The following is a 16,839-nucleotide window of genomic DNA, read 5'->3' as shown; positions in this document are numbered from 1 at the left end:
AATGCACGTTCCCTGCTCTTGCAAAGGGATGAGAGGGGAGGCTCTAGCCAAACTCAGGCCTAACAAAAGATGACGAGGGTTACATTTTTATAAAGAACAGTAAACTAAGGGAAGAGCCATCTGGATGGAGAGAGAGGAAATTAAGCAAATTAAATAAACAACAAATTTAATGAATATATTATATTAAGGAAGCCAAGGAAGGGAAAAAAAAGAAAGAAGAGGAGCTCGATGATGTCAAGTGCCTTGAGCCACAGAAAGGGAGGGATACCGGAGAGCAAAATCGACCTGGCTCTCAGGAACATGATTTTCATTCACCATAAACAGCTTTCTCTGACTTGATGGTGCTACTAATTAAAGCTGGACTCAAACCTGCAAAATCAACTAAGACCTTTGAGATAGACGGTCACTCATTGATGAGGGGAAAAAAAAAATTTGAGAAGTTTCAGGGTTCCCTCTGAGGGAAACCAGAAAAGTGGGCCCTAACTGCAACTAACCAGCTTGCTCGTCTAGACAGAAGAAAGCCACCAGAAGAGCCACAACCAACGTCCCAGACAGAAGCCAACCGCTCAAACGGGACAGATTTCCTTAAGGTGGTTTACCTCAGATCCACATGCTTAATGTGAGGCGTTTTTCTTAAAGCCTGTAGCCGAAGCGTCTCCATGCAGTTTCCAGACATACAAAGCTTATCCACAGCTGTCAGCTTCTCCAGCACCTCTGGAAAGTCAGTGAATTCATTGAAAGAAAGACCAAGATAACTAAGCTGATGCATGTTCTCCAACTCAGCAGGAAGGGTCTGGAGAAAGTTTCCATCCAACAAAAATGTCTGTAAGCTAGCAAAGAAAACGTTAGAGTTACAAAGAGAACGTATATACTTTACATCTTTATTATGAACATTCAAGTTGCGTAAGTATAGATCCTCTTACCAGAAAAAGGAAATATATTGCACTCTCCTTTGCAAAATGCTAAGGGCAGGGCCTGAGGTGATAATACACCAGAGACAAAAGATCAGAGACAAGCATCTTAATCTTTTATTGAAAATGAAAATTAGGACCAATTCACTGAACCTGAACAGGCGTAAATGGGAACACAGCAAGCTGACTGCAGTGTCAATCAGCCTAGATACTCATCTTTCATTCATTGTTATTTTAAAAACTAACTTCTGACTTTTAAACATAAGAGAAGATTCTGTACTTTTCTCCTAAAAGAAGTACAAATACTGAGATATCACTTTTCATCTGTACATCCATCCTTCTTTCTGTATAAATGAAAAGAAAAATGTATCCCGTAATATTTTCCTAATATTGGTAATAAAGATTTTTTAGATAATAGGATTTAGGGAGCTTCTAAAATATTTACTGTTTTATTTGCTATAGTATTTCATAGTATTTATATCCCTGGTAAAGAACCTGCCTGCAATGCAGGAGACCCAAGTTTGATCCCTGGGTTGGGAAGGTCCCCTGGAGGAGGAAATGGCAACCCACTCCACTATTCTTGCCTGGAGAATTCCATGGACAGAGGAGCCTGGTGGGCTACAGTCCATGGGGTTGCAAAGAGTCAGACACGACTGAGCGACTTCACTTTCACTTTCATAATGAGCATGTGTAAGATTTTAAGTAGTTTCACTTAATAAAACTGGAAGCATATATTTAAAAAAAAAAACAAAACTAATTTCTAAGCCTTAGAATTCAACATAACTCAGGAAATGAGAAAGTAACCCCTCCTCCTATATTTAGACACATTCATCTGTAGGGATCACTGGTTCTAAATGAGGATATTTTAATTTTTTTACTAGATTCTCAAAGAAGCTACAAAATGAACTCTACACAAGAGCGTGATCTCTTGATTTGGGGCAGGGGTGGCTACGACCAGCACAGCACGCCAGCCTCCTGCGCGATGGCCCCAGCGAGGTGTCCTGGGCGGGGCCTCGGGGCCCTGCAGGGAGGCTGGAGGACCTACTTGCGCATCGCTCCCACGGCGGCCGGGACGGCTTGGAGGGCATTGCACGACACGTTGAGCTCAGCCAGGGTCGGAATATCGCAGACTGCTAGCGGGAAGTCCCCTAAATGGTTATTGGAAAGGTTGAGACTCTTCAACTTGGTGAACCTATCACAAAAACAAAACAGAAAGGAAAGACCGATGTCACAGACGCGCAACAGCACATGGCTTCAGCACTGCCTTAGAGACCCTCTAGGCCGACTCTGACTCAGCGGAGCAGAGCCCGCACAGGGCGAGCCGGCACAGAGCTGGTGGCGCATCTGCAGACTCTGAGGCTGGCGCGCCACCTGAGAGAACGGCTCTGTTTAAAGCAGGCGCCACGCTAAAGCAAGGCTGAGCATCTGAGGAGGTGGGCTTGCTGGAGTGAGGCTTTCAGCTTCCCCTTGGCTGGCTTCATTAGCACCTGTGTGAGTAACAGAGAGGAAGGAAAAGTTCTTTAGGATTTCCCAGACACGTCGAAAACCCAAACCTAAAATAATGAAAAACTTCCCAGTCTATCAAAACCACACTCGCTCTGCGGTGCCCAGCTCTGCAGTTCGAAGCTGAAGAACCAGCCGCCATTCCTCATCTCAGTCCCACGCTCAATCCTGCAGGCCACACAGCCTTCCTGGAGGACCTCTGCTCACCCCACTCTAACCACACTTTCCTCACTGCCTCTTCCTGCTGTTATTGTTGAGTCGCTCAGTCATGTCCGACTCTTTGGGACCCCGTGGACTATAGCCCACCAGGCTCCACTGTCGATGGGATTCCCCGGGCAAGAACACTGGGATGGGCTGTCGTTTCCCTCTCCAGGGGATCTTCCCCGTCCAAGGATCAAAACCATGTCTCCTGCGTTGCAGGCAGGTTCTTCACCACGGAGCCACCTGGCAAGGCCACAGCTCTCTCCAGACCTTCTCTCCTTTCTCCTGCCTACCGCAGTCAGGCATCACAGATCTGGTCCTCGTCCGTCAGTCTCTTCTCTCTCTTTACCCTGCCTTCCTTGGCGCTGTCTCCCTGCTCCGTGGACAATGCTCTCTAACCCGCCACAGCCGCTCTCCTCTCCCCTGACCTGCCAACAGCACCTCCAGCCCAAAACTAAACTTACCATCTTTATCCCAGACCAGCACTTCCTCCTGTTCTATTTTTGTTGATGGCTCTTTCATTTTCTCAGTCGTCCAAGCAATTAAAGCAATTCAAGAAGTCATCTCTAAATTCTCACGTTTGGCTCTTTGCCAGCCTCTACCCATTTTCTCAGTTCAGTTCAGTCCCTCAGTCCTGTCCGACTCTTTGCGACCCCATGAATCGCAGCACGCCAGGCCTCTCTGTCCATCACCAGCTCCTGGAGTTCACCCAGACTCACGTCCATCGAGTCACTGATGCCATCCAGCCATCTCATCCTCGGTCGTCCCCTTCTCCTCCTGCCCCCAATCCCTCCTAGCATCAGAGTCTTTTCCAATGAGTCAACTCTTCGCATGAGGTGGCCAAAGTACTGGAGTTTCAGCTTCAGCATCATTCCTTCCAAAGAAATCCCAGGGCTGATCTTCAGAATGGACTGGTTGGATCTCCCTGCAGTTCAAGGGACTCTCAAGAGTCTTCTGCAACACCACAGCTCAAAAGCATCAATTCTTCGGCACTCAGCTTTCTTCACAGTCCAATTCTCACATCCATACATGACCACAGGAAAACCATAGCCTTGACTAGACGGACCTTAGTCGGCAAAGTAATGTCTCTGCTTTTGAATATGCTATCTAGGTTGGTCATAACTTTTCTTCCAAGGAGTAAGCATCTTTTAATTTCATGACCATCTGCCGTGATTTTGGAGCCCCCCAAAATAAAGTCTGACACTGTTTCTACTGTTTCCCCATCTATTTCCCATGAAGTGATGGGACCGGATGCCATGATCCACATTTTCTATTGAGAAGCAAATCCGACTAGGTATTGCATTGTGTCAATTATTTTAAAAACTGGCCATGCCTAAAGTCTAAGCAAGGTATACAATGCCTAAAACAGACACAGTATCTTAAAAATAAACTCAATTCAATCCAGTCAACATTTTAAAGAAACTGTCATGTGACTTCTTTACTAAATTCTAAATAAAAAATGTCAAGCTTTGCTCTAAATAACTATATCCATTTTATTCTAGACAGAAATCTGACAATGCACACATCTGACAGATTGATAGTGGCTTTCTTGGATGACAGAGTAAGTTTAAAGTAAAAAAGAAAGCTTAAAAATTACTGCTAAACTTGAATAATAACTAAAACATTTTTGTATTTTACCATTTGACTCCTTAGTCCTTCTTGAAAGAGAATGTCATCCTCTATTCTGACTACCCATGATCTACGTGACACCGGCTGGAATTACAGGGTCTATTATTTCCAGCCCAGGAGCTCTCAAAGCAAAGTTGGGGGCAATGGAAGACGTCCTTAAAACCCTCTCAGGAGGTGCTCAAGCTCAAAATTATGTTCAAAACAACACTAAGCTGTCATTTGCCTCTTGTCACTCTCCCTTCCTCCCAAACGTCCAGGGGAGGTTTCCAGATGGCACACATCTCTGCGAGAGCGCACCTGTTCAGAAGCAGAAACAGACTAGGGAATCCAACTGTCTTCAGCTAAGCCAGGATTTAAAAGATTTGCAACAACACAAAACAATTATATTCTTCTATTTTTTTTGTTTTAGAAGGTAGTTATTTTTCATAAAAAATACATATGTTAGCAAGAATGGCATCTATTTGTTTTCTAAATTAATTACTATATATTAAAATATTTTTCAGCTTAAATTTCTAATATAGTAAATATCAACAGCTTAATCCACAGAAATAAAAGCTGCTTAGGGTCCTCAATTTTTGAGACAGTAAAAGAATTCTGAGATAAAGTTGCCACATAAAACACAGGGCTCCAGTTAAATTTCTATTTCAGACAAACTACAAACATTTTTTAGTATGTCTCAAATGTTGCATGAGACTTACTTATGCTAAAAAAATATATATTCTTTGTTTTTCTGAAATTCAAATTTAACTAGATGTTTTTTTTCCCTTCTAATTCTGGCAACTTTGTCCTGAAATAGATAAAACTGCTGCTCCAGCCCAAACAAAGACAGTACCCTGCCGTCTAGATGTGTTACCTCCTTTGGCAGAACTGGCCACAGTTTCAAAATATGCATGAAATTAAACTAAACTGTTTTTTAAGAAGTTCTTCTATGAAGGAAAAAAATCCTGAACATTATCCAACATAATATAGCACAAAGACTTTAGAAAGTGGAGAATGGAAGGGTTACAATTCCAGTAATTACTCACGATGGAAAACGGGATCACTGGCTTTTGGGAAAGTATTTGTCAGTAATGGGGGAAAAGGTATATTCATCTATATAAACAAGTTTACTAGGACCACACCATTGCTGAGAGGAAAGGAAGTCATTAGTGAGCTGAATGAGTAAAAGGCAGCTGGCAAACTTAAGTGGAAGAGAAAAGATCAATAATAATAATAATTACAGGCCAACAGTCCCTACATAACAAGGAGTGCAGGCTCCCTCCACGTAGAGCTGTGCTGTCTGGCACAATACCGGTAGACTGAGGCGGTTCCTGGGCACCTGCAACGGGACCAGTCAAAACTGACGTGTTTCTCTAATCATAACATGCACACTGGATTTCAAAGACTTAGTACATCTAAGTTCTATCAATTTTTCAGAACTGATCATTTTGATTTTGTGGTTTTTCATTTACTAAGTTGTGTCTGACTCTCTGCGACCCCATGAACTGCAGCATGCCAGGCTTCCCTGTCCTTCACTAGCTTCCAGAGTGGGCTCAAACTCACATCCACTGAATCAGTGATGCCATCCAACCACCTCATCCTCTGTTGCCCCATTCACCTCCCATCCTAAGTCTTTCCCAGCATCAGGGTCTTTTTCAACAAGTCAGCTCTTTGCATCAGGTGGTCAAAGTACTGGAGCTTCAGTATCAGCATCAGTCCTTTCAATGAATATTCAGGGTTGACTGGTTTGATATACTTGCTGTCCAAGGGACTCTCAAGAGTCTTCTCCAACACCACAGTTTGAAAGCATTAACTCTTTGGGCTCAGCCTTCTTTATGGCCCAACTCTCATATCCGTACATGACTACTGGAAAAACCACAGCTTTGACTGTACAGACTTTTGTCAGTAAAGTGATGTCTCTGTGTTTTAATAAGCTTGTCTAGGTTTGTCATCGCTTTCTTCCAAGGAGCAAACTTTGTTCAGTGATCATGTGGGCCTCTCCCATAGGCCCACCCGCCCAGGACACTGTGTCCACAGCCCAAGGAGCGGATGGAGCCTGGACCCACGGGCTGTGGGGTCCTGGTCCCTGCAGGATGCGGGACGGAGCTGGAGGTGGGAGAGGAGGAGGCTCGGGCCACTGAGCCGGGCTCCCCGGGCGGCCACAGCCAACGCAGAGCCGCTGGGAGGGCGCACGGACGAGACTGGCCCCGGTCCAGCACAGAACCGCTAGGGGAACATACCGGCTAGACTGTCGAGACTGCCCCCCATCCAGCACAGAACCGTTAGGCGGGCACGGACTAGACTGCCCCCCGGCTGGCACCACAGGCACCAGCTGCCTGAGTTCTTTTATGTCAAGAAGCCCTGTAATGAACACGGAACTAATGAGCCTCCGCCAACAGGAAGAGCTCGGGGAAGGTCAAAGGAGACGCCGCATTCCCCCACCTCCCAGAGCCCGCCTCTCTGGCATCCACCTTGGCCAAGGTCTGTGTGACCCAGGGTGGACTGGATCAGAATGACTGGTCAAGGACAACCTGGAAGCCAATCCCATCAGGAGGAAACCCGAGGCCACGAGCCACGTGGCAGAGCAGCCCTCCGGGGCTCCCTGGCCCCTCTGCTCTCCAATAAAGCCTCTCTTTGTCAGCCCGTGTGTCTCCTCGGACAACCCGGCTCCAAGTGTTGGACAAGAGCCCACAGTCAGGCCCTGGAAGGGGTCCCCCAAGGGGTCTGGGGATTCTAAACTTGAATCCAAATGTGGTCCTAAAAGTGTGTGTGTGAAGGCAGGAGGAGAGAATCTGTTTCAGTGGCAGGTTTTAGGTTATCAGAATTCACACACTTAGCTATGTGGTCTAAGGCCTCCATCTGCACGCCTGCCCTGGAACCTGCACCCTCCAGGGCTGAACCCAGTCCAAGCATCTGAAACCTCTCTCACTCCAGCCCCATCTCGCCTAGGTGGCCCTGCACAGCCGACCCCCAACTGCTTCCGGAAATGAACACAGCATGCAGCAGGCTTGTTCAGCCAACAAAGCATGATTGTTTCTGAGAACTCAAGTTCTTGATCAAAATACAGTAAAACTCAACTGTTTTGGAAACTCCAACCCTTAGTCTTCTTAGAGGTCCACGTCTTCTTTATGTCTGTGGAAAGCTGCCAGGTTATACGCATCTGCTAATTCAAAAACCCCCTCCCCAGGAAAATAAGAAGGAAGGTCACCTAGAACCACCTCCCTCTGGTCTTCAAATGAGTGACAGAGATGCCTCAGGGTGACGATTCAGTGAGAGGGAGATGGGAGATCAGGAGAGAACCATGACCTCGCCTCCCTTTGAAAAAGAATGCAGAGGAGGGAGCAAGGTGACCCCACACCATTACGGAAGAAAAAACTAGAAATCTCTGTCTCCGACAAGATAAAAGATTTTTAGTTCTGTCATGCTAACAGGTGAGACAGATAAGTAATCAAATGTGCACAGATCCAGATTCTAAAATAAAATTTGGCTGACTTTGGAAAAACGCATATCTGGTGAAACAGCTTAAATAATTTCATTTTAAAAACTAACATTAACAGTTCTCAAACCATAAGATTAAATCCTTGAAAAGAAGTTACAGGAATTCATTCACGTTCAATATAGGAAAGCAGAGGCAAATCCATGCATCCGACGACGGAAGATTCATAAAATTATTTTAAAGATGATTGTGATAATTACAGCTATCAGTTGATCAATAAAAAAATTCTTTTTGATATGTTACAAATTAAAAGGAAAAGAAGCTGTGTGTGTGTGTGTGTGTGTGTGTGTGTGTTTAATCTGTTATATGTATGGGATTCCCTGGTGGCTCAGTAAAGAATCTGTCTGCAATGTGGGAGACCAGGGTTTGACCCCGGGTTGGAAAGATCCCTTGGAGACGGGAATGGCAACCCACTCCAGTATTCTTGCCTGGGTATACACACACACAGGCACACACACAGTGCCAAGGTTAAAGAAAGCTGCTCACAGTAGGTACATCAGGACTTCTCCTCTCTCCTGCTTTCTCATTACACTTTATTAAAGACTTAGATGTAAACAGACATCAACTACTAATCATTCTAAGTCATAGGCTGAAGAATAGTCTCAAGTAGTGAGTGGAAAGCACTCTTTCCACCCTTGCTTCCGCCACAGAGGGCGTCACTGTCGGCCCTGGAGGACAATGAACACCACGAACACTATGCACACTCACCTGCACACAGACTCAGGCACAGCCCACACTCCCAGACCCCGAAAAGCCTGAGGAGAGCGACTGTACTTTTACAGAGCAAACAAAACATTGTAAGAAAAGGGATATAACTCACGTTCATCTGTTCTGTAACAGAGCTCAGAATAGGGAGAAGAAATGCAGTTAATATTCATCCACTCTAAGAAACAGTGATCTTAGCTCTCCAAATGAATTCCATGGTACGGTGGGCAGTGTGAGTGTTAACTCCAGTCTGACTTAGTCTGAAGCTCCCAGGCATACTTCTGTGTCCATCTCAGGTGTCACACAAGAGCACAATCAACTAAACACACTTGGTCATCTACAGAGACAAAAGCCTCTGACTGTGTTTCGTGAGAAAAAAATCATCAAGGTCCCTTGCAAACGAGGAATCCTAAAGCAAAATGAATGACGATCTGCAAAGGGTGGGGGCCGAGAGGCGAGAGGGGGTCAAAGGCGGGGACAGCAAACGCCGAGCAGACACGTCACCGCAGCCAAGGCAAGTGGTACTCTTCCATTTGCGCTCTTGTGCTCACAGGAGTGTGAGACGGAAGGACAGGAAGAAGGATGCTGCCCACAGACACGAGACGCGCTCCGCTCTCCAGGGGCTCAACCTACCTCCCTTTCCTTTCTCCCTCCAGCTTCTCAGCCATAACTCAGCAACAGCAGGGCCGGAAGGGCACACAGCTTGATGCTGCTGTTGGAACGGCAGCCATCCGTTCTGTCCCCGCACGGGCCTCGTCTCCTGGTCCACCTAGGCAGCACCACAGCACGCCACGGCGTTGCAGTCTTCACTTAGCGTCGAGTGGATCTTGTTCCTCAGTCACTGAATTCCCAGCTAACATCTTCCAAGCTACTCTCCCCAACAAGTCATTCAACTCGACAAAATCAAAGGGTGTTTAGTGTCTTACATTAAACCCTAAGGTTAACATCATCATATTCATGCATCCAACTCCTTATGTCTCTATTATGTATATTCACTGGGTCACAGAGAAAGCAAGGCAATTCCAGAAAAACCCCTGCTTCACTGACTACACTAAAGCTGTCGACTATGTGGATCACAACAAACTGGAAAATCCACAGAGATCACCTTACCTGTCTCCTGAGAAACCTACATGTGGGTCAAGAATGGGACATGAACAATGGACCGGCTCTAAATTGGGAAGGGAGTATGACTGTTTATTGTCACCCTGCTTATTTAACTTATATGCCGAGTACATCATGGAAAGTGCCAGGCTGGATGAATCACAAGCTGGAATCAAGATTGCCAGGAGAAATATCAACAACCTCAGATATGCAGATGACACCACTGTAACGGCAGAAAGTGAAGAGGAGCTAAAGAGCATCTCGATGAGGGTCAGAGAAGAAAGTGAAAAACTTGCCTCAAAACTCAACATTCAAAAAACTAAAATTATGGCATCTGGTCCCATCACTTCATGGCAAGTATTAATAGAAAGGGAAAAAGTGAAGACAGTGACAGATTTTATTTTCTTGGGCTCCAAAAATCACTGCAGATGGTGACTGCAGCCATGAAATTAAAAGATGCTTGTTCCTTGGAAGAAAAGCTATGACAAACCGAGACAGTATATTCAAAAGCAGAGACATCACTTTGCCAACAAAGGTCCTCATAGTCAAAGCTATTGTTTTTCCAGTAGTTGTGTATGGATGTGAGAGTTGGACTATAAAGAAGGCTGAGAGGCAAAGAACTGATGCTTTTGAATTGTGTTACTAGAGAACTAAGAGTCTCTTGGACTGCAAAATCAGACCAGTCCATCCTAAAGGAAATCAACCCTGAATATGTATTGCAAGGAGTGATATTGAAACTGAAACTCCAATACTTTGGCCACCTGACGCGTAAAACTGACTCACTGGAAAATATCCTTATTGCTGGGAAAGACTGAGGGCAGGAGGAGAAGGGGACAACAGAGGATGAGATGATTGAATGGCATCACTGACTCAATGGACATGAGTCTGGGCAAACTCTGGGAGATAGTGAAGGACAGGGAAACCTGGTGTGCTGCAGTCCATGGGGTCACAGAGAGTTTGACACGAGTGACTGAATAACAACCGCAGATTTTAAAAACAGATCTACCAGCTGATTTCATTTTGGCCTCTAGAAAAACTGCCTGAGAGCAAGTACTCCTTAGAAAATAAAGAGAAGTCATGTTTTCCAAGGGTAGGAAAGAAAAGGCAAATAAACGTTCTAAGACATCACAGATGAGAAAAACAAATACACAAATGCTATCAATTCTCATATACCTCCCTGGCCTAGGCTTGCTTTATTACTATCACAGACTTGCTTAATCTTTTCTCCTTTCTCAGCCTCTATCCACTCAGTCTACCCACACTCAAAGATTTATATACAAGGTTCTGTGTCTGAGTTAAAGTAAGGGGTATATACAGCCCATATTAATTTAGGGAATAAAACCAGATAAATAGCATGGTAACTATCTGAGCTTTAGATCCATCTAAATCCTTAGTAAATTTCCTTCCAGGAACTAAGGGTACTAAGAAAGGGAAAACTAAGGCACCAGGAAAACTCGACTGTAAAATAAGATGACAGTATGGTGGGAACAGTTCTATTTTTATACACATTCTAAATGTGTTTAAAGCGAGTGTCACACGCTGCACTCATGAAGAGCAAAGTGCATTTGTCTTACTCAACGAGTTAAAGAAAAATCAATATTACTTTCTGGAGTTATTATTCCCCACAAGTGGGTCAATTATAAAAAGGTTCCCTGGGAGACTAGATTTCCGTTTCATAGTAACAGTTCGAGTTTAACTTGTTTTTTTTTCCTTGTAGGGGAACAGGCTAATACAGGTTGGAAATTACTAGGCTTTAGTACTGAGTAATGAAGGTACTGCTTGAGGGCTAGAGCCATAAGCACAACTCTAGGCTTAGCCCCCTGCTTTCCATTAATTGTTAATTATGAAAAGCAGGCTCCCCTGTGGTCTGCAGAGGCTGCATCTTAATGGAGAGTGCCGGCTCCCAGTGCTCTATAATACAAGCTAGATTCACTTCTAAAGAGAAAAAGTGCTTGTATCTGGTCACCAAAATGACAGGTGCCCATTTTCACAAACTTGAGAAACAGGTAAACAAAACGTTAACAGCCTCCCATGGGCGCTCAGTTGCTCTGTAACCCTGTGACCCTGCAACCCCATGACCCTGAGACCCCACAGACTGTGGCCCGCCAGGCTCCTCTCGCCATGGGATTCCCCAGACAAGAGCAGTGGTACAGTCGCTCAGTTGTGTGTGATCCTGCAAGCCCATGGGCTGTGGCCCACCAGGCTCCTCTGTCCATGGCATTCCCCAGGCAAGAATACTATAGTGGACTGCCATGCCCTCCTCCAGGGGATCTTCCCAACCCAGGGACTGAACCTGGGTCTCCTGAACTACAGGTGGATTCTTTACCATCTGAGCCACCAGGGAAGCCCAAATCTCATCCTCCTGGATAACCGGTGTGCAGAGTTGGTATACATCCCTCCAAAGCTTTCTTCCTTCTAAAACACACATATGAATACACTGGAGATAACCTCCGTCCCTACTTGTTGAGTGGGATTGTACCACACACTTTTCCAACTTGTTTTCTCACCTGATACAAACAAGTCGTCTTTCTGCGTCAACACCTTGAGTCTGACTCACTCTTCTGACAGCCGCATAACACAGGGCACAAAAGCACCACCTTTTACTCCATCCCTCCGCGGGCCAACGACGGCTACTCCATTGTTTGCTGGCAGAAATAATTCAGCCTATTTGTTTGTGCATCAGTGATTTTTATTTTGCAGTGTTTATGGTTGCCCAATGCCATGGATATTTCTGAAATCCAACAAGCTCTAAAAATTGAGATTTTTCTTTGATTCATGTGGTGGCAAAAATGACCTAAACTGATGTGAATATCCATCTGTTGTTCCCTTAGAAATACAAAGGTGTTTGCTTATGGAGTGTTTTCCCAAACCCTGAGCTAGGTGTTATATTATACAGTATATTATATTATATAGTATATGTATTATCTTTGAAAATCTCTGAAATCTGAGCCACAAATAGCCTCAAGAGTTTTGGATTAGAGATTGTGCACCTGTATTTCTAAATATGTAACTGATGGGTCTATGAGTATGTACAATTAAACATTTTTAAACTTTCTCATTTTTATACAACTTTCAAAGGTTACTTTCCATTTACAGTTTTTACAAAGTACTGGCTGCATTCCCTGTGTTGTGCAACACATCTTTGAGCCTATCTCACACCTAAGAGTTTGTATCTCCCACTACATACTTATTTTTACTAACGCGTACAGGAAAAAATGGCAAAAGTTGTAGAAATTCACACTCCCAGTCAGAGAGTGTTTCTTTCTGCACTGTCTCCGCTCCCTTTAATGTTAGCTGCCGTTGCTAATGTTACATCAGTCGCCAGTTGTGTCCAACTCTGTGCGACCGCATGGACTGCAGCCCACCAGGCTCCTCCGTCCCTGGGATTCTCCAGGCAAGAACACTGGAGTGGGTTGCCATTTCCTTCTCCAATGCATGAAAGTGAAAAGTGAAAGTGAAGTCGCTCAGTCGTGTCCGACTCCTAGCAACCCCATGGACTGCAGCCCACCAGGCTCCTCCGTCCATGGGAATTTCCAGGCAAGAGTACTGGAGTGGGGTGCCATTGCCTTCTCCTTTGCTAATGTTAGCTTTGTTGCTAATCTGATGGGCAAAAAGCTGTACCAGCTCATTTCAACTGCTCTTTCTCAATGAAGTTCATCTTTTTGTGAAGTTCACCTTCTTTGAAATACAGTCATATTCGACTATTTTTCTCCTGGGTTGTTCTTCCTCTACAAATTAATTTGTAGGAGCTCCCTGAACACTACGTGCCATTTGGCGCTGTGTGCTCCACGCGAGTCGCATGACACTCCAGCCTACGGCTTCATTTTTCCCTCTGCTAATGCTGACTTTAGCCACACAGTAATTTTATTTGTTCAAATTTGGCGGCTTTTTCCTTTATGGAATCTGTTTTTCACCTTTTGCTTGAGAAGGTCCCTCACCCCAAAGCAGCACAGATATTCTCCTGTATTCCCTTCAAATACCTATACTTTTTAAATTTAATTTTTATTTCACCTAATATTTATGTTTGATGGAGGTCCAAGTTGCTTTTTTTTGTTTTTCTGGTAACTAAATATGCCAGTGCCATTTATCAAATAAACCATCCACTTGGATTTCTATTCAATGTAAATAAATTTCATGCACTAGGGGAAGACAATAAAAAGAGAAAAGCGTGGTGCTGTTCCAGTAAAATAGATGGAGAAAAAGGCCTGGGTAAAAACAAGTTGCACTTATTGTTTCTCTTTCCTTTTTTTCCCCAAGAGAATTTAAAAAATCAAATGCCTGTATTTTTTGTTCTTCCTAACAGCCCGCCTTGTGGCCTTGTGTCAGCAAAATGTTTTAATAAAATTATTAGTCTGACAGAGCAACTCTCCTCTTTTAGCTTTAGAAGAACAAATCTTGGGAAGGGTGTAAAACAAGCACTGAAGGCCTTTCTTCGAGAGAAATGTTAGTTACGCCAATGAGTGAAAGAGACGTCACTCAGCGGCTTCCTGCTCGTCCTCCAGACTCCTCAAACTCCCTCCGTGTGAAACGCTGCTGGCTTATGGACTTACTCCCACACTCTGTTTTAATAAAATTTTTTGCCCCAGTCCAGGAATGATATAGGGCAACCTGGACATGCTATAATTATTTTATAAGAAAGAAAAATAATTTGACAGACACTTAAGAGTTTCTCTTCTGGATGGTGAAGAAAAGAGAGAATGCCTTTCGCCCCATGTTCTTCTCGGACTCACCTGCAGTTGTGCGGCCTGAGAAACATTTGAGTCTTTGCGCAGCTGCAGAACTGCTGGGAACTTCCACTTCAGAAGGCACGGCTCGGCTCCTCAGAGTCCACACTCCTCTCCACGCCCCTGAATCGTGCTGCCCTGGCACCGAACTCTCACCGGTGACTTTTCCATCCATTTCTCAGGGCAGCACTTTTCCCTGCTGTCCCTTTACAACTTCGGAAACGAAGCCGCGTGAAATTACACACGATACTCTGTCCCGAGGCCTGAGTAGCCCGCTGGCTTTGTCCAAGGTCAGCACCCACTAGGGTCCTCCTGGGAAGTCCAGCACGACTAACGCTACGGGAGCCACTACCAGCTTCTCAACAAACAGATGGGGAAACAGCGAGAGACCTTATTTTCTTGGGCTCCAAAAATCACTGCAGATGGTGACTGCAGCCATGAAATTAAAAGATGCTTGCTCCTTGGAAGGAAGTTATGAGCAACCTAGACACCATATTAAAAAGCAGAGACATTATTTTGCCAACAAAGGTCCATCCAGTCAAAGCTATAGTTTTTCCAGTAGTCATGTACGGAGAGCTGGACTATACACAAAGCTGAGCGCCAAAGATTTGATGCTTTTGAACTGTGGTGTTGGAGATGACTCTTGAGAGTCCCTTGGGCTGCAAGGAGATCCAACCAGTTCATCCTAACGGAGATTAGTCCTGAGTGTTCATTGGAAGGGCTGATGTTGAAGCTGAAACTCCAATCCTTTGGCCACCTGATGTGAAGAGCTGACTCATTTGAAAAGACCCTGATGCTGGGAAAGATTGAAGGTGGGAGGAGAAGGGGACGACAGAGGACGAGATGGTTGGATGGCATCACTGACTCGATGGATATGAGTTTGGGTAAACTCCGGGAGTTGGTGATGGACAGGGAGGCCTGGTGTGCTGCAGTCCATGGGGTTGCAAGGAGTCAGACACAACTGAGCAACTGAACTGAACTGAACCGGCTTCTCAACATTTGAGCAAAATAAATGGACACCACCCACCTTAGTCCTCATCACTGTGAATGACTGTCAGCATACGCAAAACAAGCACAATGCCTTCTCACGGGGCCAGAAAGCAAAAACGAGCACATGCACAGTGTCACTCGGGTAAAGTCTGACATTTGTGCCCAAGAAGGATCGCAGCAACATTTTCTCAAGAACTGCTGCAGATGTTAAAAATGCCGAATTATTAAACCAAAGCTACAACACACGGACATGATTTTTCCAAAATAACCATCAAGGAAATAAGGAACACTCAAGTGTGGGCAATAATTACAGTGGACATGTTACTGCAAGGGCAAATTAGAGCATTCCCTAAAGAGAGAAATTTTTACTTTAATCCTCCCTTTTAAAATAATTCAAACAAGAGGCATTTATTGGTTACTTCCTCTGTGCCAAATCCTAGACTCAGTTAACCCTATGGATACAACAGCCGACAAGACAGAGTTCCTGTCCATAGCAAGGGAGGGGGCAGCATGCCGCAGCAGGGTGCTGCAAATCCAGGAATCACATTACACAGAGGACCACCCCAAACCACAAGATGGTAACCACATGGAAATAGCAGTCACTAGATTACAGGAGCTCTGCACCATCTAAACTGGTGAAAACAGTTAAGTTGTAAGTGGCATAAAGCTGTCACTTTCTGATTCTTTCATAAACTGGCAAGACAATTTTTAAAAAAAGTATGTTAAGTTACAGTTAAACATCTCTTATCAAATAGTTTCTCACTTTATCCATGACTACATTTTGTCATTTTCTCACCAACAGATCTGCCCATAGTTAGCCAGTTTCATCACGATACTATTCGAAGCATGTTTAATACTAACCACCACACTATCCTGGAGAAGGGAATGCCTACCCACTCCAGTGTTCTGGTCTGGAGAATCCCACGGACCGAGGAGCTTGGTAGTCCATGGGGTTGCAAAGAGTCAGACACGACTGAGCAACTAAGCACAAAAGCACCAGACTAGTAGGACAAGTAAGAAAATGTAAAAACATTTCTGTAACAGGCAGAAGACAGACAGCTATTTCTACTTCTCAAAGCAGAGAAGACCCACACAGTATACTTGGATAAAATCCCAGGTGAGTCATACAAGGATATATAAAAATGAAAACCAGGTAATGTCTCTTTCAAGGATATTAGATTACCAAAGGAGATGGTGAACACAAGCTAAGGCTGGAGAGAATACTTATGTCATGAAAACATGCTTAGACGTGAAAAGCTTAAAAGCTCGTATCACAAACAGAGCAGGCATATCTGGTATTTAAACAGAAAAAAAATCCAATACCCAAAGTTTAATAGGTATAATAAAAATCTGATCCTAGGACTAAACCATTCACTCACTGGACACTTTCAGAGTTCTCATTGGGCACAGAAGTGTGTGAGGCACGCACATGTGTGAATGAGGCATGGCTTTCCCCTGCAGGAACCGGACACAGCTTGGGAGCGAAGCTGCTATAATGGAAGGCAGAAGATGAAAACGCACTGGGAAAAAAACACCATGAGTGCTTACAGAAAAGTCACTAGTCTCGAAGGGACATGAATAGGCAGATGGGGACTCGAAA

At 44.6% G+C, this 16,839-nt stretch overlaps 1 protein-coding gene across 1 annotated transcript in view; it reads right to left on the bottom strand.

The window, feature by feature from the left end:
• PHLPP1 (PH domain and leucine rich repeat protein phosphatase 1) overlaps positions 1-16,839 on the bottom strand; it is a 232,283-nt gene that overhangs the window by 65,876 nt on the left and 149,568 nt on the right. The window contains exons 5-6 of the mRNA XM_069569000.1: positions 1,957-2,103; positions 600-830 (exon numbers count right to left, since the gene is read on the bottom strand). Of these exons, the coding sequence (XP_069425101.1) occupies positions 600-830; positions 1,957-2,103 (378 nt within the window). The remainder of the gene's footprint in view (positions 1-599; positions 831-1,956; positions 2,104-16,839) is intronic.

Source organism: Ovis canadensis, chromosome 23 (genome assembly GCF_042477335.2).
Source record: "Ovis canadensis isolate MfBH-ARS-UI-01 breed Bighorn chromosome 23, ARS-UI_OviCan_v2, whole genome shotgun sequence".
NCBI lineage: Eukaryota > Metazoa > Chordata > Mammalia > Artiodactyla > Bovidae > Ovis > Ovis canadensis.
Note: the sequence above shows the minus strand (reverse complement) of the source record. Positions and strands in the feature narration are given on the sequence as shown.